Genomic DNA, 23,430 nt, shown 5'->3' with positions numbered 1-23,430 from the left:
CAGGAAGTATTGGTATTAATCACAAGAAAGGATGCGATGGCTGAGGGTACAGTACAGGGGGACAAAGGGAAAAATAGCCAAAGCTAGACTCTTGGGTAATGCTTAAATTTTTGGCTGAGGGGAAGATGAAAAAGACAAGAATGAAAGTGGCCAGAGAGATACGAGAAAACCAGGATAACACAGTGAAGCTTAGGACCCAGGGGAGAATGGAGTCCGAACGTGGGAAGTCTCACCCGGTCATAGAGCATGGATTACGGTAACGACCAGGTCTGGGTATTGCTCGGTCGCTGGAGATTTCAGGTGGTTCCAGACACGGAGTATAGGGCAGAAGCCAGACTCTGAGGGCTTAAAGCATGACTGGTGGTGAGGACATAACAGCTCATATCATTTGCGTGCTTATTATATGCCTGACACCCTTCTGACATTCAACATGTTTCACTTCATTTAATCCTCACAACAATCCTAGGAGGAAATTGAGGCACAGAGACACTAAGTGCCCTGCCCGAAGTCACACAGCTAGAAGACAGCATGGTTGGGATTTCCAATTTACGTACTCCTCATGATCTGGTCATCCTAGATCAACCAGGAGGGAAAGAAAAATCAAGAACAGGGGAGGAAAGGAAAGGAAAGAAAGACCTACCCTCCAACACCCACCCACCACCAAGGACAGAAGGGAAACAGAGGAGGAGGAGGCCTGGGCTGCACAGAAGTGGTGGCAGAGGAAGGAACTCACTGAAGATCTTGGTCAAGTGGGGTGGGGATCACGGTAGAGAGTGGCAAGTCTGAGCGTGAGGGTGGGACTTCAAGGAGGCAGGAAGAGGACGTGAACGGTGTGTCTGGTACTAAAGATGCTTGGAGCGGAAGCCCTGCTTGACAACCCTGTGTCATTGCCGACGTGCTCCAGCTCCAGAAACCCCAGTGCCTGCTGCCTGGTCACACGTCCACGTCCACGTCCACGTGCAGACCCGACGAGCAGTTCCAGGGGATGGGAACGGGCGCTAAGAAGATGAGTCTGACATGCATGAACAAAGAAACAGAATCCAGACACGGGATTTCTTCAAGTCTGGGGGGAACCTGCTAAAAAAGAGTACTACAGAGAGAAACTTCCTTTCTTTAATGATCGGCCAGAGACCGGTCTCTTACAAAAGACCCAGAACTTGAAGAGGCCAAGATTTAAGAAGAATAAAGAATGATTCAAGCTGCTTCTCTCCTTGATCATTAGCATCAAAATAGGTGGGGCGCTCAGGTGTCCACCTGTGACGGGGACCAATACAGTCCATGAATCCCATTTTAAAAAGAGCCCAGAAACAACACTTTCCAATGAAGCTACTTTCAGAAAGCACGCTGAAGTTCCCACTAGCCCCAGAGCATAGCTCCCTGTAACAGCTAAGATCACAAAATAATAGTATATGAACAATTTTTAAAAATAACTCAAGCATGGGCTGACAGGTCTGTTTATCCACAAAAGAGTCTGGAGACTTATTCTGCCAAATTGGTGTAGGACACTTTTTTTTTTGTTTTGGTCACATGGAAACACATACCACACAACAAGTTTTTAGATATAAAAATGCTCATGTTTTTCACTTACTGTCATTGTTAGAGCCCGTTTCCATAACACCATAAGGAGGAGCCAGAAGTCCTGCCATGTACTGTCGATATTTCTGAAAGACAAGATTGTAAACTCAGTACACAGATATTTACTCACTTGGAGCATTCATGTATTTACATGTTAAAAAGCAGAAACGCTGGGTGTCAGGAAGCATCTGAGTCTTGTATTTATAGAGCCACGGAGCGTGCTGTCTGGGATGTGTGGCTTAAAATAAAAACGCTGTGTTCTAAAGAGGTCTTCCTGGATAAGACTGAGAGTGCCCCCCTGCCTGGGGAGAGGGTTCTGTCGCGCTGTTCTTTTCTGTATTGGCGACTGATTGGCCACATGGCATGTGGGCTTTTACCCTCCCTCCATCTCTTGCTCGGCTTCTCACTCCAACACATGCTCAGGTTTTTGTGCAGGGAAAAGACACTTGGTTTTTATAGATGCAGATCCAAACAAAAGTGCTGCCTTCTTAATAGGTGAATGGCACTGAATCAGCCTTCTTTCAAAGCCAAAAGAAATGCATCTCTAGAAAATGTCTGTTTGAAAGAAGCTGATTCTCTGCCATTTACCACCTTCCTTTCACAAGGTACACCTGCCTGTTATGTGACCTCCCAAGAACGTTCTGTATGTTGTCAAATAGAGTCGTGTGGCTTTGCTTAGAACTGCTTGGACTCCCCTGAACTCCCTCCCCTGACTTCGGTCCAGGCCGGCTTTTAAACCTGGGGCTCAGTGATATACATGAGCCTGGGTCTGTGCTGGTTTGAAGGGGTCAGGCTTGGTGAGTGTAGGGCATTTAGAGCGCCCAACGAGAGGGGAGTGACTTTTATGAAGAAGGGGAAATGAATCTGAGACGTCCTCTCTTCTCAGGTGATAAATACAGCGTCCTCCTCTTTCAGAATGAAAGCTGGGCAATTTTATTTATTGCATGGTGTCATGTATATTTATGGTTTATAATTACGATGACACATAAATGTTAAAAGCATCAAAAGAATCAGCACTCCATAATGTGCCTGTGGGTTACACAGCCGTCAGCAGAAAAGACTTCATCTGTAGCAATGGGCAGCTGGCAACACGCAGCATTTCAGCAGCCATCTGGCCCATTTGGTAGATTTGAATGGTGTTTGTAATGTAACATTGACGAGTTCTCAAAAGAGCCTTCTTCTAGTCAAGATGTGACTAGTTTTTTTTTTTTTTTTAAATCCTTTTTTCTTCTCCTTCTGAGACAACTATACTAACACCTGCATGCAAACATTTAAAATCATGATTTTTCTCTGCCTCTTAGTTAACTAACACACCCACGGGACCAATCCATCACCCTGAATTTCTGACATTTCCTTTGATAATTTCCCAGTTCTGATTCTCTTCTTTCTTATGATACCGTCTCCTCTTCTTCTTCATTAGAAAGCACTGATCAAGCACATTTCTTGGCATAACATTACGTTAGACTCTGAACAAAACAGGCTCAGAGAGAGCAGATGGGGGCTAGGTTATGCTCTAAGTAGGTTCTGTGACCCCTTTTAAATTATTCCTCTTACTGTTAGCAACTCTGTAACAGGTTCTTAAAAGAAATAATTCATGTTAAGTAATTTATGTTAAATTAAAGGAACAATTGTGCTTTGCTTAGAAATGTTGCTTTGGATGCAGTGGATGTGCCGTCAGACACCACAGTGTCAATTTCCGTGAACTCCACGGAAGCACCTTCCCTGACTCCTAAATGAATGGGACTCTGCTTTTCTGCAACTCCATATCACTGGGTCTGTGGTTTGTTCCTGGAGCGTATTATCAGGGTGGCCCCTCCTGGGAACAGAAAACAGAGCAGCTGCTTGGGGAGCAGAGTGTGGGCTGGATTTCAGCATGTGTATGTCCTGAGCACCCACCATGTGCAGACTGTGTCCTGAATACTGGGCTCACTGCAGAGAACAGACAGACAAGGCCCCTTGCACTCGGGAAGCATCCATCTCCTGCAACACAGGGTACCGTGTCTTGCACATAATACGAAATTAATACTACTCATCTGTTGAATTTTGGAATTTGAATGGAAAATTTCACACATATATTAAAAAAGAAAGAAAATCATACCTCATATGTAACATCCAGCCTCAACATTAGTAACTCATGACCAGTGTTAACTTGATCTACAGCCCCATCCACTGGCCCCTTCCAGAGTTATTTTGAAGCAAATCCTAGATATCATATCATTTAATCCATACATATTTCAGTGGGAATCTCTAAAAGGGAGGGGTTCTTTTACTTCCCCAAACAAAACCATCACATCACTATTATAACTAAGAAATGTACAATATCTCCATAATATCCAGTGTTCAACTTCCTAATTGTTTCATAAATGTCATTGCTGAATTGAATTTAAAAAGTACTTTATTAGAAACATAGATGAATGAAACAGAAAAGAGAGCCAGAAATAAACCCACACATATACAGCCACTTAAGTTACAACAAAGGAGCCAGGAATATACAATGGGGAAAGGATAGATTCTTCAAGAAGTAGTGCTGGGCAAACCGGGCAGCCACGTGCAAGAGAACAAAACTGGACCACTATCTAACACTACACACAAAAATTAACTCAAAATGGATAAAACTCTTCCATGTAAGACCTAAAACCATAAAACTCCTAGGAAAAAGCATGGGCTGTACGCTACCTGACATTGGTCTTGGCAATGATTTTTTGGATTTGACACCAAAAGCAAAGGCAATCGAAACCAAAGTCAATAGTGGGACCTCATCACACTGAAAGGTATCTGCACAGCAAAGGACACCATCAACATAATAAAAAGGCAACCTACTGAAGAGGGGGAAAAGGTTGTTAAATCATGTATCTGACAAGGAATTTACTATCCAAAACATGTGAATATTAAAAAACCCAAACTCACAGATACAGAGAATAGGTTGGTGGTTGCCAGAGGCAGGGGGTGGGGAGTGGGCGAAATGGGTTTTTAAAACCTGTCTCTGCAGAACCCTCGGCTCCTTGGAGGACCCTCAGGCAAGGACACCATGTAAGCAGAGCCTTCAGCCCCTATGGCAACCAGAGTGTTTTCACTTTTAGCTGTTACATAATTTAGAGTTCCAGGAGTGATTTCATTTGAAAGATGACTTTCACTTCTAAAAAATAAAAGTTTAGAAACTACAAGATTAAATAATCTCTAAACTTCCAGCCAGCCAGATGTCACTCAAACACCTCCATGAAGAATCAACAGAGACCAATTTAGGATTTGCCTGGAAAGTGTTAGGGATTTTATTCTCTGTTAGAAAGAGCTCTGTGGTTGTAGATTGGCCAAATGACAGGTTGCTCCGTACCTGAAAGGTTTACCAACAAAACCGGTGGTACTAAGCATTTAACTGAGAGGCACCATAGTGCGATCCTGACCTCAAACTGAGGTGTGCAGACCCCGCTGTGTGGCACCCAGCAGGGTAGGAGGGGTGAGACGGGTTAACCAGAGCTCTTCCTAGAGCTTCAATTTCATTCTATGTCAAGTAGTTTAAAAGATTACTTTTATACTTCTATATTATGGAGCAGAAAACTAAATTTGCATAAATTTTAAAGATTAAAGCCTGTGACTTCAAAGAAATTTTGAATTTGCTGCTGGCTACTTCTTGCTACAAAGGGTCTAGACACCAGGCATTATGTATTGATTTCCTCTGTATTCAGAGAACTTCAGTGGAAAAACCCACACGCCTCTGACGTAATGGAGAGCAAGCAGATGCTGGAATCACACAAGAACCACGTCTTAATTCTGAGTCCACCACATGCTACCTGTGTAAACAGGATAAGTTACCTGTTTCCAGGGTAAGGAACTTGGGATAATATCACCCATCTTTCAGGACCATTGGGAGGATGAGAAATAAAATCTAAAGAAGTACTCAGCACATATTAGACACTTAATAAATGGTTGCTGATGATAATAATAACAATAAACCAAGAATTGATCAAGAGAATCACAATATATTTAATGATACTTCCCAAGCAGAGAGTCTGCAGCCTGAGGGAAGAGCACACTGTACGTGGCAACGTCACAGGACTCAGGGTGCTGATGCACACATAGTATAAAGACTCACAATACATCCCCTGGCTTGTCTGCTAATGAGAGCTGTGGAGAAGTAAGAATTTAAATAATAGACTTTCTTAAGTGATTTTACAGTATACTGCCTATTTGCATATCCACATGGTAAAATAGTCCAAGGAAAAAGGAAGAGTCGAAGAGAGTAAGCCCAGAAATAATTTAACAAAAATTAGTAAAGCCTTTTAACCATCAGAACTTTTTTTATTAACAAAATATTTTTTTAAATTAACCTGTAAATTACAATTGGCCAATTTTTTTAAAGCAAAGTCAGTGCAGGGAAGAAGTCTTCAGACTAGTGAGGCCAGAAGCCTGCCCCTATATCGAGACGGAGATGTGTTACCAGCTATACTAATGTTTTCGGAGAAGAGACAAAGGTGACAGTCTCAGAAAGGTTAAAACCTGGTCCATCTCTCAGCCACTTCACTGCCCCACCAAGGCCACTGAGGAAGGCTGGCTGGAAGGCTGGCAGAGCAGCCACCAGGCTGAGGGATGCGGGGGGTAAATCCAGCTCTGCTCCAGGCTTGAGCCCTACCCTGGACATGTTCCCACCCAGAGCAGAGGGGACCTTTCTCTAATTTGCACAAAGGCCCCATATGGCCCAGCTGTAGCCCAGGAGCCAGATATAAAAGCTGGGTGGTGTCTGCTGGAGGAGGAGGCATGAGAGAGATATGTCACATTCTGAAAGGCCTCAATTTGCAAAGCAGGGTTCATGGAGAATAAAGGAAGGCTGGCAGCTTGAACCCTAGCTCTATGACAAGAGAAGAAGGGGCCCCAGCAAGGCAGGAGTCCCCACCCTGGAGATCAAGGTCTTCCTGACACACTGAGGCCTTTCCTGGGTGTTCTCCAAGCTTGCAGCCCTCTACCAAGGCCCGCCCAGGAGCCAGGAGGCCAGGCCAGCATGCAATTGTCACCTCATTCCGCAGCAGCCAGGCAGAGACCTGAGCTTTGGTTACAACCCTTCCCAAGCAGCTGTCCCCTGACTTCCCCTCCTCACCCCGAGCCCATCCAGCTAGGAGATTATCAGGTTGTGGAGAAGGCATAAATAATACCCTTAGGCTGGGATATCAGTGCTAGGAAAGCATTGACAGCAAGAGACTGTGAGGATGATTGACAGGCCTTGCTGTGAACACCCTGGGGAGGGGGCGCGGGGGCACACGTGCTCAGAACAGGGACACACTAATGAGAGCTCCTGGTGGGCAGCGTCCAGGGTGGGGGAGGAATGGAGGGGACTGCCCCAGGGTGTGGGGATATGTCTTGTCATCATGTCCCACTCATTACATTGGTACTAGGTTCTCCCAAAGTATACAAGCTGAGTTCATAAACTGTCATGACAAATAGGTCATCTGTCCTTTCTCTGAAAGTATCGTGATTATGTGGTAGAGTGACTTAGAATAGGGCTACGAAGTTTAGGCCTCCCCCTTCGCTGTCCCTCGGCAAGAGTTCTTTCACCACCTCTGTGTGATGTGCGCTGTGGTGGCAAAACGGACATGCCACGTTGCTCTAAAATCTCAGACAGCTCGAGGGTTCTAAACATGCGAAGAGTAGGGAAGAAGGGAAAAAGTAAAGCAGTTGTAAACGGAAACCTTCAAGCAGCATTTTTCTGTTCACCCTTTTACACCCATGGGTACCGCTGCTCACAAGCAGATCACTGGCGGGACGCAGTTTACCTCTTACACCAGCTTATTCTGTTTCCTTGCTTCCTGATTTCTGTAGCATCGACCTAACAGGGAACAAAGATGTTCCGCTGCCACTTCCTCAGTGATGTTTCATTCATCCTTTGGCTCTACTACAGATGTTTCTAAATGGAGGCAAAATTCTATTTGCCAACTCCTGGCCATTTTTAACTCATGAGCAACCTGACAGAGCTGTAGTTTGGAGTAGGGACCATCCCACTGGAGGAAGTTTTCCAAACTTGAATCGTTTAAGAATCCTAGACTAAAGCCTGAGTGAGATGATGCTAAAAAGTCTCCCTCAAAGACCTCCTACTTGGAATTGTCTCTCTCCTACTGGTCTGTGAAGGTGCGGAGAGCCCGGCCAGTAGGGACCCTCAAGGACTCTCAAGTGAGAACAGGACTGTGAGGAACCTCGGTTAGCCAGCTCTTACTCAGCCACAGAGATGAGTCAGATTAGCCCTGAAGGAAAGGGAGGGGGGGAAATGCATTTGCTTAGTCGGTCAAGGTGACAAGAGAGGCACAGTGGGGTCCACACAGTGGGGTCCACACAGTGGGGTCCTCATAGGCCTTGCCTCTAGTGAGGGGAACAGCCGCCCCCACGTGACCCAACAATTGTCTCTGTGCAATGGTGCTGGGGGCTGGAAGAAGAAAAAGTATATTGAAAATGTGGCCAGGTGGTAGAGACTGGGGCAAATTCAGATCTGGGAGTGGGGCAAAGATATGGAATCTGAGGTCAAGGCGGCTTGGTGGTAAGGGAGAGGGGCAGGGGGAGCGAGCCTTCCACGTAGACAGGGAACAGGCGTGATGTGGAGGCAGGGAAGAGTCTCTGGCAGGATTGGGTGCTGGGAGGGGGCGAGGCAGTGGGGACAGAGCAGTGCACGGGCCGGACAGGCAAGGCCTTGGAGGTCATGAGGAGGGTTTGGAACATTATCCCAGTAATCCCAGTACACCTGGAAGCAGCTTAAGGAGAAGTGACAAGAACAGATATGTGTTTCTAAAAGATCACTCTGGCTGCTGCATGGAGAATGGTTTTGATGGGAAAACAGTGAAGGCATTAAGCCCTTTTGAGGGGCAGGCCTGGATGTGGCCCCTCAAAGGGGCCTGAACTTGGCGGAGAGGGAAGAGAGAGGGACGTGGAGTAGGCAGTAGCAAAGGCACTTCATTCCTAGAGGCCAGTCTCCAACTACTTAGACTGAACGATAATAAAGACTCAGATTTCTTGCTGAAGCCCATGCAACACATGTGCACCATTAATACAACTAAAAGGTTCGGTGATTTCAAGGGGCTTGCTGGAATGATTGTAATTTAAGTTAGTGCACACTCTGCATCTTCCAGGAATTAAATTAGCCGTGAGCTTCTCCCACAAGAACTCAAATTGAGAGGAAGACACGCACACGGTAGGTCAATGCAACTTAATTGAGAGTCATAAAATAATTTGCTCTGGAGCTGTTACTGCGTAGTAAATCCTCATACTTCTCTTTCTGCTAAGCCTGAACCTACTAACCTGAGTCCATCTAGTGTATAAATGAGACATTGTTTCTAAATAGTCGCTGCCTTCTTGTTTATATAAAAAACTGTTGATTGACATCTTATTTAACCATATGCATCTTCAACGTGATGGATATTAAGTATAGCTATTCTGAGTTAAAATGATTAAGCCCAGAACTTATAAAACTAACATGAATATCGAAATACACATCACAGGAACGTGCAAATTCCAAAAAGTGCTTAAGTGTTGATAATACAGAATTAGGTGCATCAATCATTTAAAAACCTAAAATAAAGGATCATATCACAGAAGGTATTAGCCCGTGACTGGCAGCCCATTAGAGCAACCTACCAACATTTTGTCTGTGCTTCCTTGCTCTACAGCGTACCTTACAAAGGACAGTAGAGAGCAGGAAGGGGATGGTGAGTAGCAATTCAGGAGGCGCTATGATCTGGATGTGTCCCCCCAGATTCATATGCTGAAACCCTAAAACCCGAGGTAATGGGATTAGGAGGTGGGCCTTTGGGAGATGCTCAAGTCGTGAGGGTGAATCTCTCATCAAACAGATCAGTGCTCTTCTAAGAGACCCCACAAGGCTCCCCAACCCCCTTTGCCATGTGAAGACACATGAGAAGTCTGCAGCCTGGGAGAGGGCCCTCACCCGACCAGGCTGGCACCCTGACCTCAGACGTCCAGCCTCCAGAACTGGGAGAAATAAATTTCTGTTGTTTAAAAGCCACCCAGTCTGAGGCATTTTGTTATATCAGCCTGAATGGACTAAGACATTCCTAAGTGGGGTAGGAGGACTTTCCCAAATAGATGGCTGAGTGAATGAGTTACTGACAGAATTTCTTAACCACTCTGAGGCTCAGGTTCCCCAGGAGTAAACCAGAAATATTAGCACATGCACTTCATGGTGATGGAAGGACAGATAACCTGTGTATAGTGCGTCACAACTCGAGTGCACAAATATTAGCCCCCATTCCCTCCACATCATGATTTCTTCTCAAACCAATTCTGTCAAGGGGCACGTTTCCCGTTAAAAAGGTTAATGTCTGAAAGAAAAATAACCTGAAGGTATGAAGATCTACAAAAAATAAACTAATGATTTCAAAATATGATGGAAGAAGCTATCTGATTATACGATGTACCTGGTCAAATATCTCTGTGATGTTCGTTTGCTCTTTAAATAAGCTTCTTGCTTTTACAGAAGGGACAGGAGAAGCATGAAGATCAGCTGATGCTGATAAGACAAAACCTAAACTTAACTCACCAAAAATCTATGAATACTAATCAATTTCGTAATTTAAAAGAAAGTACAGAGGGCTAGAGCAGCCAGTCTGCTCTACCAGAATTAGCACCGAAATACACTCGTTAGTGAAAATTTAGTCTTAAGAGACCCATGTATGAATCTAGCTGAAAAAAAGCTGGCAGCCATATATAAATAGATGATGGCAGAAAATGACTCACATTATATACCCAATTGGTCTTTTTTCATAGCTCTGCCTATGGCTGTTGCTTCCTAAGCCATATCTTTTGTAAAATAAGTTTGCCTTTTGATCTTGTTCTAACCACTGTTGCCTCTTTTCTCTCTCTCCCACTCTTCTTCCCCAGTATAAAATTTATTACCATAAAATAAAAGCACATGATAAAAAATTTAAGCTACAAGGTGTATAAATGAAAGAAATAATTCTCCCCCTCACTCCCCTCCATTTACTGGCCTCCCCAGGCCAAGGGAACCACTGCTGGCACTCCTTTCTTCTGTAATATCCAGAATGTTTCTATTCTCACACCAACAGACACATCTCAATTGGCTTCAAACAAATGGGATCATATGGTACACGATGTTTTATCCTTTTCCCCCTCTCCAGTACTATATCTTGGATAGCTTTTGCTATCAGAACATATTTCACCATTGCTTTCTCATTAGACACCTCAATTTTGGGCTATATTCTCATTTAACCCAGTTGGGGGACATCTGGAAAATGTATTGAATTTACATTATCAATATACCCTCCTTGAGTTTAAGGCAAAAGAGAAAGCTCATATACAGGGATCTTACCAAGCAGTGATTTCAATTTTATTCTTGGAAATGAGGTTGAACTATAAAAATTTAATTCCAAGGCAAACAAATATGCAAGCGTATCACTCAGAAAATCTCTCTGATGGCTTTATCTAATTGGTGTCATTATGTTGTAACTCCATCGACAGCCAACCCTGTTTTTTGCCAACTTGGCAAAGGCTTCTCTTGTCATATGTTTGATGAAAAAATATTGCGTGTGCTCTCTCCCCCAACACTGTCAGAAGAAAAAAGAAATTTAATTAAATTTCAATTTCTGACAGTTTGAATTAATAGAATAGAAATTATAAGACATTATGGATGGTGGCTGAATATTATTAGTGTTAAAAGGAGCCAGATTTACTGATTTTGACAACTGTGTTGAGGTTATGTAAGAAAGTGTCCTTGTTCTTTCTCCAGTGAAGACATACAGATGGCCAATAGGCACATGAAAAAATCCTCAATATTGCTAATTATCAGAGAAAGGCAAATCAAAACTACCATGAGGTATCACCTCACACCAGTCAGAATGGCCATCATTAAAAAGTCCACAAATGATCAATGCTGGAGAGGGTGTGGAGAGAAGGGAACCCTCCTACACTGCTGGTGGGAATGTAAACTGAGGCAGCCACTATGGAAAACAGTATGGAGATTCCTTAAAAAACTAAAAATCGATTTATCCTATCCAGCAAACCCATTTCTGGGCATGTATCCGGAGGGAACTCTAATTCGAAACAATACATGCACCCCAGTGTTCATAGCAGCACTGTTTACAATAGCCAAGACATGGAGGCAACCTAAATATCCATCAACAGATGACTGGGTAAAGAAGCTACAGTATCTTTAAACAATGGAGTACTACTCAGCTATAAAAAAAGAATGAAATAATGACATTTGCAGCAACATGGATGGACCTTCACTTAGGTTGTCATACTAAGTGAAGTAAGTCAGACAGAGAAAGAAAAATACTATATGATATCACTTACATGTGGAATCTAAGAAAATGACACAAATGAACTTATTTACAAAACAGAAATAAACCAACAGACATAGAAAACAAACTTATGCTTACCAGGGGGCAAGTGGGTGGGAAGGGATAAGTTAGGAGTTCAAGATTTGCAGATACTAACTACTATATATAAAATATGTAAATGACAAGTTTATACTGTATAGTACAGAGAACTATATTCAATACCTTATAATGGCCTATAAAAAGAATATGAAAAGAAATATATATATATGTATAACTGAGCCACTATGCCATATACCAGAAATTAATACAACATTATAAATCAACTATACAATAAAAAAGAGAGAAAATGTCCTTGTTCTAAGGAAACATGCCCTGAAATATTTAATATTTAGGAATAAAGCAGTACAATGTCTCAACTTACAAATGATTCAGAAAAAAATGAAAAAGAGAGACAAAGAATGATAAAGCAAATGAGGCAAAATATAAACAATTGGCAGGATTGGAGTAAAGAGTTTTGGGAGTTCTTTATACTGTTCTTGCAATTTTTCTGAGTATATTTAAAATTATATCAAAATTAAGAGTTTCCAAGAAATGAAAAGGAGCCAGAGTTGAAACTTTAAGTGATTACTCTTAGTGCATTTATTCTGTCAACATACATGGGAAGCTCAGCTTGGATGAATCACAGGCTCTGCCCTCATTCTGTCGGTCCAGTGGCCTCTGCCTCTCCAGCAAGTCCTTTTCGGAGGGGAAGCTCTGTCCCCACCAGCAGGGAAGGTCCACAGCTGGCCCTGGGAGCCAAACATCCAAGTATCTGACACGTGGGGAGACGGGAGAGGGGGTGGAAGGGGCTACAGAGCCACAGCCTTCCCCTCACCCCACCTCATGTGCTCGGCCCCCCTGGCTGGGCTTTGGCCTTGACTCCTTGTGTGTCCACTCCCTTGCTGGGGCCCAAGCCCAGCCCTCAATGTGGTCCACAGCCTGCTTGCCCTTGCCTGGCCCCCTTCTCCAGAGGACATTTCTTGTCTCTTTTACCTCTAGTTCTAGCCTGAAATACTGCCCAGCCTTGACAGATGGCCCCAAATTGCAATGCAATGACTTGGTCTGGGTTTTTTTGTTGTTATTCTTTCTCTGCTGGCAGGCCCCATCTATCAGGCTACAGGACCCTCCTGGTCTCAGTGCCATCCTGGGTGCAGGCAGAATTTCCCAGGTTCTTTGAGCACTGTCATTTTGATTGGTGGCCACCACCCTCCTCTCAGCCTCACAGCTTTTGTAACTAGGAATTTTCTGGGAACTGCATTCTGGCCTCCTTGTATTCTCCACTCAGGGCTGTCTTGAGACCCAAGGACACCAGATGTCCCATCTCCAATGTTAGCCAAGCTGTAGCATCTAACCATCCTACACGGATTAACCTCTGATCACACACAAAAACAGACTGATTTCTGCTGCAATCTAGACACTCAACTTCAAATGTCAGTTCCTCAGTTAGAAAATAGCTACATTGGGCTCTCCTATAAATTCTCTCCATAGTGCTAGAGGGAAAGAAACCACCTTCCCATGAGTCAACACAAAATCTAAACAATACGATATGAGTGTGCCATGCTTATGACAACCCAAAGTATAACACATAAACTTGTGTTTTTCAATGTTTCTAATATACAGGTGTCCCTGATTTTATTGCTGGTTTAAATAAAATTCCTGATGTTTTGAAAATATTGCCTTTTGCCCCAATCAATATGTACATGGTTTTAAAATAACATTCACCAAATACAGTGAGGTTTATTTAAATTTGGGGGGGGGATTAAAGCACATTGCATCAAAGAATTAGAACAATATGGAAAGAATCTTTAGGGAGTGGAGGAGTACCTTATTAAAAGTTCCTCATAAGCCTCATTGGGAGAGGAAATATTGCCAACCACTTCCCCACATGGTGTACAAAATATATCTAAGGTGAACAAAAAGGATTCTCCTTCCTTTAGTGAAAGTGTCAAGCTGGAAACAACCCCTTTAAGGAGATGTGGCCCCAGTGCATGAGGTGGACAGCTGAGTGAGGGGCTCTGAATCTGGACCCCAGGCCCTGCGGGAATCTTGTCTGAACCTCCTCTGCCTACCCTCCACCATCCTAGGTGATGACATTCTGGTTCGTCCTCTGCTCTTTCCTCCAAGCAGAGATAGGCTGGTCCAGCCTGTCTACATCCCAAAGACCTGGGACACCTGCCCAAGTGCCTCTCCATCGCCTGTGTGGGGTAAGGAGCTGGCCAAAGGGGAGCATATGAATCTGAAAGAAAATGCTTATCAGAGGGTCCTGTCCGCAGAGTGAGGGGGGCCTGGGGAAAGACATGGAGTTGTGGGGGGCATTGGAGAGAAAAAAGCCTGGACCAGAGTTACTCAGGGCAAAGAGGAGGTGGTTTGGGCAGTGCTGAGTGTGAAGGGTAGGCTGTGTGGCAGGCGGGATGCGTTCACAGGATGCAGGATTCGGGAGCCACACTGACGTCTTCCTGGCTTTCCTGTGCCCCCTCCAGCTCCTCCTTCCCAAGTGTGGACCTCTTCCCCAGCTGGTTGTTTACCATGGTCCCCACTTCCCTTTCAGATCTTTGTCTCTTGTTTTTACCATTTTCCATTTTGATGTTTAACCACCCTCTACCCTGCCCCAAGCACCCAACCTCCTATTTGGGAAACTCTCCTGGTACCTACATCCATCCCTCTTCTTAGGTTGGATCCACTTCTGGCCACTGGATCTCCTGCTGTCTCCACCTCAGACCAAACCCCACACAGGCTGGTCAAATGCCCGGGTTCCAGCCTGCAGGCCCACCCCTGTGATGTTGCCAAAAACACAGCTCCTCTCTTCCAGGCCAGTCACCTGGGAACCTCTCACCTCCGAGCTTGTCCTACTGCCATTTAAGCCCCACAGCCACAGCTGGACAGAAAGTGCTCTGCACACTGTAAAGTACGGTGCAGGTGCTATTTGTGAGCACTGAACACAGCTGCTATGCCATGAAACTGAGACACTGACTGGAGACGGTTATTCCAAAGATGAGAACTTCCATTTAAAAGCATCCTAGAGAATGCCCACCTTCATTTCATTAATTTGCCCAAAGCTGGGTCTGCAAAGAACCCTAACCAGGGTGTAGTTTGCCTTTTTGGGGTGATAAAAATGTTCTAAAACTGATCATGGCAATGGCTGTACAACATACTAAAAGCTATTGCCCGGTAAGTGGGCAAATTGTATGGTCTATGCATTGTGTCACAATAAAGCTGCCTTTAAAAAAAAAAAGAGAGAACACTGAATGGTCTTCAGGATGTGAGCCTAACTTACCCAATATATTCACCTGGCTGTCAGAGGGAGGGATCAGAAATAAGATGTCATTTTCCAGAAATCCTGGGTGGGCATATACCCTGGTTTTACCTGCATGAAGCCCCAGTCTGACCATCTCTCCCGCAGGCAGCTCCCCACACAGGAAGCTGTGCACTGAAAGAATTGGCATGTGTAGGTTTCTTGGTGCCTATAGCATGCAGAGCTATGCCTACTTTTTTCAGCATTTGATTTTTCCAAACAAAAGGAGAAACCAAGCACATAAAAACCCAACAGTGAACTGATGAGCAACTTTGCATATATATAGAATTTCCAGGCAATAAAGCATGCTCTCCAACAAGCTTGTCTTTGTTTGCAGGGAAATTATGCTTTGCTTTCACACAATGCCCTCTGCCAAGCCCAGTGTGCCCTCCTAATTTAAATTAGTCTTTCAATTGTACAATCGTTTCAAAAGAAACTAATTTTCACTACGCTCATTCAGGGAACTTGACCAAAACTTGAATTTTTGTTGGGGGAGGTGGCAAACCCACACAGTAAGGTTTTCTGCTTTGCCACCAACTTAAGATTAATCATTTTCTGAATATCTATAAATATTATTTTGATTGTGTGAATGGCTTTAAAGAGCTGTTTATAAAAACCTCACAAGACTGTAAGTCTGCAAAGAAATAAGCCTAATATAAAATGTGAGTGAGAGAATTATACCCAAATTGCACAATTATATTCTAATTTGTAGATTATAATTCAGTGTGCCATAATAATTTATCCTGAAAATTATGTTATCTCAAAAATAAAGACAAAAAACTGATTAAGATAACTTTTCTCACGAATCCTGAAACACTTCATTCACTGGGTAATTTTGTTCTGTCCTATCTCAATAAGGACACTTCAAATCAAAGACCTCCAAAGGAAGGTTAATAAATCTTGACCATTTCAATAGGCTCTGTTTTCTTATTTTCTTATTGTGCATTAAATTCTATGTGAAGTTCATATAATCTGGCATAAAGATGGAGGATTAAAAAAAAAGTTTAAAACTTGGCTTATCAGAAAATGTCTAATGGTGTCTCTTCCTCACTGCTGGGTTACTTCCCAGAAAAGGCTCCATTGCACTATAATTTTCCTAAATAAAGTTGGGATAGGAGAGGATACCTGGCACTGGGGAGCGTGAGAAATCTGATCAACAGTGGGTTGATTTTTTTTCAGTTGTCATAAATATATAGCTCGTTTTATCAATTCGTAATCTGGACAAGCCAACCATTCTAAATGGCTTTGGGACAGATTCTGTGGGTTTTTTGTTTGTTTTTTTTCTTTTGAGAAAGTGTTATTTTTATCCCTTCCCTCTCCAACTTCCTACTTCCCATACACAAAATGAGATATTCATCTCTGAATGCCCCTGGTAACCTGAGCATATATAATTCAGGGATAAATTATGTCAGCGAAAAATTCAGAATTAGCAGTCTCAGAGAACAGAGTCAGAAGTAGATTTGCTATATAGGAAATTAAACCATGACAATAATAACTAAAATTACAGAAAATTATGAACTGTAACTCAGGAAATAAACCTTTTTTGGCATGTTCGTGTAAGTTACAAATCAACACATACAGTTTATCTCAGGTGAAATGTGCACTGTGAACTTTCACCAAAGGCAGGGAGTTTGTAGAAAGCACTTGACCTTTGATGGGGGAGGCTGCAAGGGTGGGGAAAAAAGGGTCTCAGACTCCTTAAAAATATTCACTGGCTGTTTTTTAGCAGTTGCTAATGACAATTTCCAAAAAACCAAACTTTTAATTAAATACTATGGAAAAGTAGGATGCCACATGCCTTAAAAAAAAAAAACAACCCACCAGAACGGCTCACAACAGGACAGGGAATCAAGAGTAAGTGCTAAAAGCAGAATCCAGCTGTTGTCTCGAAAAGATTAAAAACGAAGAAGAACCGAAAACATGAAAGCAAAATGGTTGCAGGGACGCTGCCAAGGGAGCATTTAAAACAGACCCAGAAGTAACAACACATCACCCCCCTCCACCTTCCCTCACATACCAGAAGCCATAGGGAGCGCTCCAAAGAGAATTCAAAAAACAGCTCTTCTGTTTGGTAGACTTTGAAGACGCTCAGTGCACAGAGCATCAATCACCCAATGAACACGTAGAAAGTTCAAGACAGTTCGTGTCAAATTTTGCGATAATTATTATGCAATGTTCATTGCCCACTTCAAAGGCCAAAATCATGTGTGCAGATGCCTGTGTAAGTATGAGCATTTTTCAAAAGGTTGGTACAAACTGCAATAAGAAAACAGATGGCAAGACATTGATACCATTATTCTGGGCTCCTCTGAAGTGTCTCCTCAGAGCAAAGATTTCAGCACCCACCTCTCATAAAGTCACAGACTCGTTTTCTCTTCTCCTTCTTGCAGTCAATCTCAAAGCTCATGGCAGACTAAACTCCTATTCAGACTGAAATGAATGAATCATTTTTTCCCTACTTTTCCAGATAGAGTCATATATGCTTCCAAAATAAATCTTCAGATTTTTACAAAATGACTCTTCTACTCTCTCCCACTAAATCCTTTTCCCTAGAAGGAAGGGAGGGAGGAAAGGAAGAAAAGGAAGGCAAGGAAGAAAAATGTAAAAACTAGAATTATAACTTTCACAAAGCTTAGCCCTGCTTTTCTATTGCAAGCCTTGCAGTAAAAGGAAGTTTAAAATTTGGATTCAATGCCAACAAATTAAACAATGTAATACATGACATTAACAAAATGAAGGGTAAAAATCATATGACCATCACAATAGATTCAGAAAAAGCACGTTACAAAATTCAACATCATTTAATGATAAAAACTCTCAACAAAAGTGGGAATAGAGGGAATACACCTCAACATAATAAAGGTCATATATGACAAGCCCACGGCTAACATCATACTCAACATAAAAAGCTGAAATCTTTTCCTCTAAGATCAGAATGCCCATTCTTGCCACTTTTATTTAACATACTATTAGAAGTCCTAGCCAGAGAAATGAGGCAAGAAAAAGAAATTAAAAGCATTCATATCAGAAAGGAAGAAGTAAAACTGTCACTATTTGCATATGACATAATATTATATATATAAAACCCTAAAGACTCCACCAACAAACTGTTAGAATAAGCAAATTCAGTAAAGTTGCAGGTTGCAAAATCAATACGCAGAAATCTGTGGCATTTCTATCTATACATTAATAATGAACTATCAGAAAGAGAAGTTAAGAAAACAATTGCATTTACAATTGTGCCTGAAATACCTAAGAACAAATTTAACCAAGGAGGTGACAGATCTGTGTACTGAAAACTACAAGACATCAATGAAAGAAACTGAAGAAGACACAAGATACTCCATTCCTACTAATTTATGACATAGGAGAATATACACTGGAGAGAGAACAGTCTTCAGAAAATGTGGTTGGGAAAATTGGATGGCCTCGTGCAAAAGAATGAAACTGGTCCACTATCTTACACTATACACAAAAATTAACTCAAAATGGATTAAAGACTTGAATGTAAGACCTGAAACCATAAAACATGTAGAAGAAAATACAGGCAGTAAGTTCTTTGACATCAGTCCTGGTGATGATTTTTTTGGATTTAATACCAAAAGCAAAGGCAACCAAAGCAAAAATCAAGTGGGACTATATCAAACGGAAAAGCTTCTGCACAGCAAAGGAAACCATCAACAAAATGAAAAGGCAACCTCCCAACTGGGAGAAAATATTTACAAATCATATATCCGATGGGGGTTAATATCCAAACTTTATTAGGAACTCATACAACTCAATAGCAAGAAACCAAACAAACTAATTGAAACATGAGCAGAAGATCTGGACATTTTTCCAAAGAAGACATCTAGATGCCAACAGGTATATGAAAAGGTGCTCAACATCACTGAGGATGTGGAGCAAACGGAAATCTTGTGGGGTTATAAATTGGTGCAGCCGCTGTGCAAAACAGAACAGAGGCTCCTCAAATAACTAAAAATATAATTACAACATGATCCAGCAATTCCACTTCTTGATATTTATCCAAAGGATATGAAAACAGTAACTCGAAAAGATATCTGTACCCCGCTGTTTTCTAGCAGCATTATTTACAATAGTCAAGACATGGAAACAGTAAGTGTCCACCAGTGGGTGAATGGAAAATGTGGGCTATGTATGTGTGTTTATGTATGTGTGTATACATATGGTACATTATATATACATGTATATATGGCATTTACATATATATAATGAACTATTACTCAGCCATGAAAAGAAGGAAATCCTGCCATTTGTGACAACACGGGTGGGGTTTGAGGGCAATATGCTAAGTAAGATAAGTCAAACAGAGCAAGACAAATATTATATGATCTCACTTATATGTGGAATCTTAAAAAATCAAACTGATACATACAGAGAACAGATTAACGGTTGCTAAGGGAGAGGGGAGCGGGGAGAGGGGGTACAAAATGGGTAGAGATGGTCAAAAGATAAAAACTCTCAGTTATAAAATAAATAAGTCCAGGGGATGTAATGTATAGCACAGTGGCCATGGTTAATAATACTGTATCGTATATCTAAAAGTTGCTTAGAGAGTAAGTAGATCTTAAAAGTCTCATTACAAGAAAAAAAAATTTGTAACTATATGTGGTGATGGATGTGAACCAGACTTGCTGTGATGTATATATTAGAAATATACACATATACTGTATCGAATCATTATGTTGTAATCCTGAAACTAATATAATGTTGTATGTCAATTATATTTCAATTAAATAAAAAGTCTGCAAGCCTTCACAGGAAAGCAATATTGCATAGTGCAAAGAGGCCAGATTCTCTGGTCAGAGGTATACTATTGTGAAGCGCCTACTTCACATGAAAGCATCCATGATGAAGTTCTGAATGAACTTTAAAAGGCCTATGCCAAAACCAAAACAAAAAAAAACAAAAAAAAAAACCAAAACCAAAAGCAAATGAACAAACAAAAAGACCTCTGCATAGATCTGTACATGAAACTCATCCGATGTCAATGTTCTCTACAGACCACTCCACACCAAACGGGCAGCAAGCATGCTCCTCAGAACAGTGGAAGAAGAACCAAGAAGGTGGTGCAGTGGTTTGCGGGGGCAAGGCTGTGGATCACCCTAGAAACTATGTGCAACTGACAACTGTGACAAGTCTTGCCCACGGTGTGTCCTTTGGATGCACAGATAAGTAGCATCCTTACCAAGCATTTGGGCAGAGTTTTCTGCTGCCCGGCAGGAATGCAGTGGCTATTGTTATGACGTTTCAGGAACGCTCCCTTAGCCCCTCACCAGCTCCCACTGTCTTTTACATGGGACTTCAGGTAGATGCTTTTATCTTTGGATCCCAAGTGAACCTCAAACTGTGCTCAGACTGCTTGCAGTTCCCCAGGACTGAGCTGCTGTGCTTCTGCTCAGACTTTCTCCTGTCTGTCCATGCCCTTGTTCGTTATGTCTCGCTGGCTGTCACCCACTCATCCTTCACAGCTTCTAACCACTGACATACAAATGACCACTGCCATTGTGTCTTCATTATACTCTGGGCAGATTCTAGCACCACCTCTCTCCAATAGAGCATATGCTCCCATTAGGCAGGAACCATATCTTATTTCTCTTTTTGGCACCAGTCTGTAACATAGTGCCTGACAAAAACCTGGACCTCAGTAAAATTGATGGCACAGATGAATATGTAATAAGATGCCATCAATATACAGGAAAATGTTCTGCATGAGAATCTTTTTAATTTTCCAATTTTCTCTTTTAGTTATCAGTTCACAGTTTGAAGACCTGTACTTCAAAGAATGCCACAGCTGAACCAAGCCATATGGAAGGCTGGCATATATGCATGCTAGCCTGGCCAACATTGCATCCCATTCATTTTAAGGGCATCTCTCAATATGTATTCCTCTGAGGGCAGAGCTTGAAACTAGGATTTGGATGCAGCTCATTTGGGAGATGATCCCAGGAAGCTGGAGGAAAGGGCAGGAAAACAGACAAGGAAGGAGGAAAAAGACAATAAAGGCTGTTACTGAACTGGTTATCCCACCAGGGACCCATGTAAAATGCATCTCAGAATTCTGCCTCCAAAGCATAGGAATCTGGGGAATTTATCTGGAACAGGGACCCATGTAAAATGCATCTCAGAATTCTGCCTCCAAAGCATAGGAATCTGGGGAATTTATCTGGAATTTATCCCCATTTATTGAGGGGTAGCTCCAGAGGCATTAAGTCCCTCCAAACTTTCTAACTATCCAGAGTTTAGGTTGTGCACACTCTTGTGACTTAGGAAGAAGCTGAAAGGCTGGGAACAGTCGAGGCAGGGCATCGATGTGCACAGGAACTGTCCATCACGCTGCAGCTGAGATGGAGGTCAGACCACATAGCACACACCTAACTACAGCTACTGAAAGGGCAGCCTGAGTGAATAGTTACAGTCATATCATATTTTCCTGGATTATGCAGCTAAATTAAAAACTTGGTTCCAAAATACAATTCAGTAATCGATGAAAAGAAACTGCTTAAGGGAGCTATGAAGATGCCCTGGCTGGACCTTGGGGATAGAGTTCCCAGGAAAACAGGGGACTTTGCTGCTGATGCTCAGTCCTATCCAAGATTTATACATTCCCCCCGCCATCCCCACCCAACCCTCTCCTTCCACCCCAGTCATTCACAGAGCAAACGGAGTGCTGAGAATTGCCGTGCGCCTTTCTCACTCACTGTGACTTCTTTTCACCATGTAAACTGGTTTTCATGGCCATTTGATAAAAATGACTAAGGGAGCAGCAAAGAAGAAAGGAGGAGGGACTGGCTGATCTGATGAAGTTCAATCTTTTAAAGATCGCTTCCCCTCCCCTCTCTTAGGCTCTGATAGTTGATTAGGAAGAATTTCCACCTATCTTATCTCTTGGGGAAACTGACCACAAATGAGAGCAAACTTCTACTGCTTAGCTTTCTGCAAGCATATTTGATAAAGCTCCTCATATTCACTGTCGCCAGAATTTTCTATGCCAGTTGAAAAAAAGGTAGACCAACCATGGTGCCTTTATTATTTTTTACCTGAAACTTGAACACACTGTTTCTTTATTTGGTAACGCTGACGTCAGGCACTGGTCGCCTCCCTCCTCAGTGCACGTGCGCCCTCCACTGATGTATCCCATCTGCTTCTGCTCCCGCCACGTGGGACAACTGTCAATGAATCTGGCCCTTTGTTTCTTGCAATCAGTCTCACTTTTCCAACACGAGCCTCTTAGCTTAATACTGGCCCAGAATTTTGAGATAAACAGATGTCATGGCAGTGAGACGAGGAAAAGGGACATAGAAACAGAAATCAAAGCTGTCTTCTAAAGAAAGTGTCTTTTAAGAAGCAGCAGCACAGAGAATGTTTAGGGAAGTGAAAATACTTCTGTATGTATCATAATGGTGGATACATGTCACGATGCTTTTGTCCAAATTCATAGAAATTCATAACACCAAGACTGCACCATAACTTAAGCCGGCCGCGGACTCTGAGTGATGATGATGTGTCAGTGAATGTTCATCAATTGAAACAATAATGAGGAGTATATGTGTGTGCTGAGGGCAGGGGCGGGTATAAATCTCTGTACCTTCTGCTCAACTTTGCTGTGAAGCTACTAAAATTATTCTAAAACATAAAGTCTATTTTATAAAAATAAGTAAACAGAAACAAAGAGGAAGAAAAGGAATAGGAAAAAAGGAGACAAAATATATATCAAGATTGAGAGAAATCAGAAAAGACCAGGGACACATGTCTGAAATTGAATGTCTGTCAGATGTGAAGGGGCAGTATTTATTAAGGTCAGGTAAGACCTTAGGTTAAAAAAAGGAAGGAAGGAAGTAAAACCCGGGCTAGCTTCTTGGACAGGTTACCAGTGAAGGCACACAGGACCCTGTGCTGAGAAGAGCTCAGCATTTACTTTAATGCTCTGCTGTCGCCATCCTGAAATTCTTAATAATTTTTCAACAAAGGCCTCGTGTTTTCATTTTGTACTGGAACCCCACAAGTTATGTATCAGGTCCTGAGTAAAATAATAGGAATTGTGAGACAAGATACTCCCTTTGTAGGCTAAAGCACAGCACGGAAGTATTTGCAGGAACATTCTCAAAGCACTGCCTCCCTTCTTACTGGTTCACGTTAAACTCTCTCTTGGTTTGAAGACACTAGGAATGTCACACCTCCATGCACCCTGTCACACGCACCCAGTGGACACGT

The 23,430-nt window shown here is 42.4% G+C and overlaps 1 protein-coding gene across 9 annotated transcripts in view; it reads right to left on the bottom strand.

The window, feature by feature from the left end:
* RAPGEF4 (Rap guanine nucleotide exchange factor 4) overlaps window positions 1-23,430 on the bottom strand; it is a 273,427-nt gene that overhangs the window by 123,311 nt on the left and 126,686 nt on the right. For all 9 annotated transcript variants that reach the window (XM_074363893.1, XM_074363889.1, XM_010960700.3 and 6 more), the window contains one exon: window positions 1,589-1,661. In XM_074363893.1, coding sequence (XP_074219994.1) covers window positions 1,589-1,661 — 73 coding nt within the window. The remainder of the gene's footprint in view (window positions 1-1,588; window positions 1,662-23,430) is intronic.

This window comes from Camelus bactrianus, chromosome 5 (assembly GCF_048773025.1).
Source record: "Camelus bactrianus isolate YW-2024 breed Bactrian camel chromosome 5, ASM4877302v1, whole genome shotgun sequence".
Classification (NCBI taxonomy): Eukaryota; Metazoa; Chordata; class Mammalia; order Artiodactyla; family Camelidae; genus Camelus; species Camelus bactrianus.
Note: the sequence above shows the minus strand (reverse complement) of the source record. Positions and strands in the feature narration are given on the sequence as shown.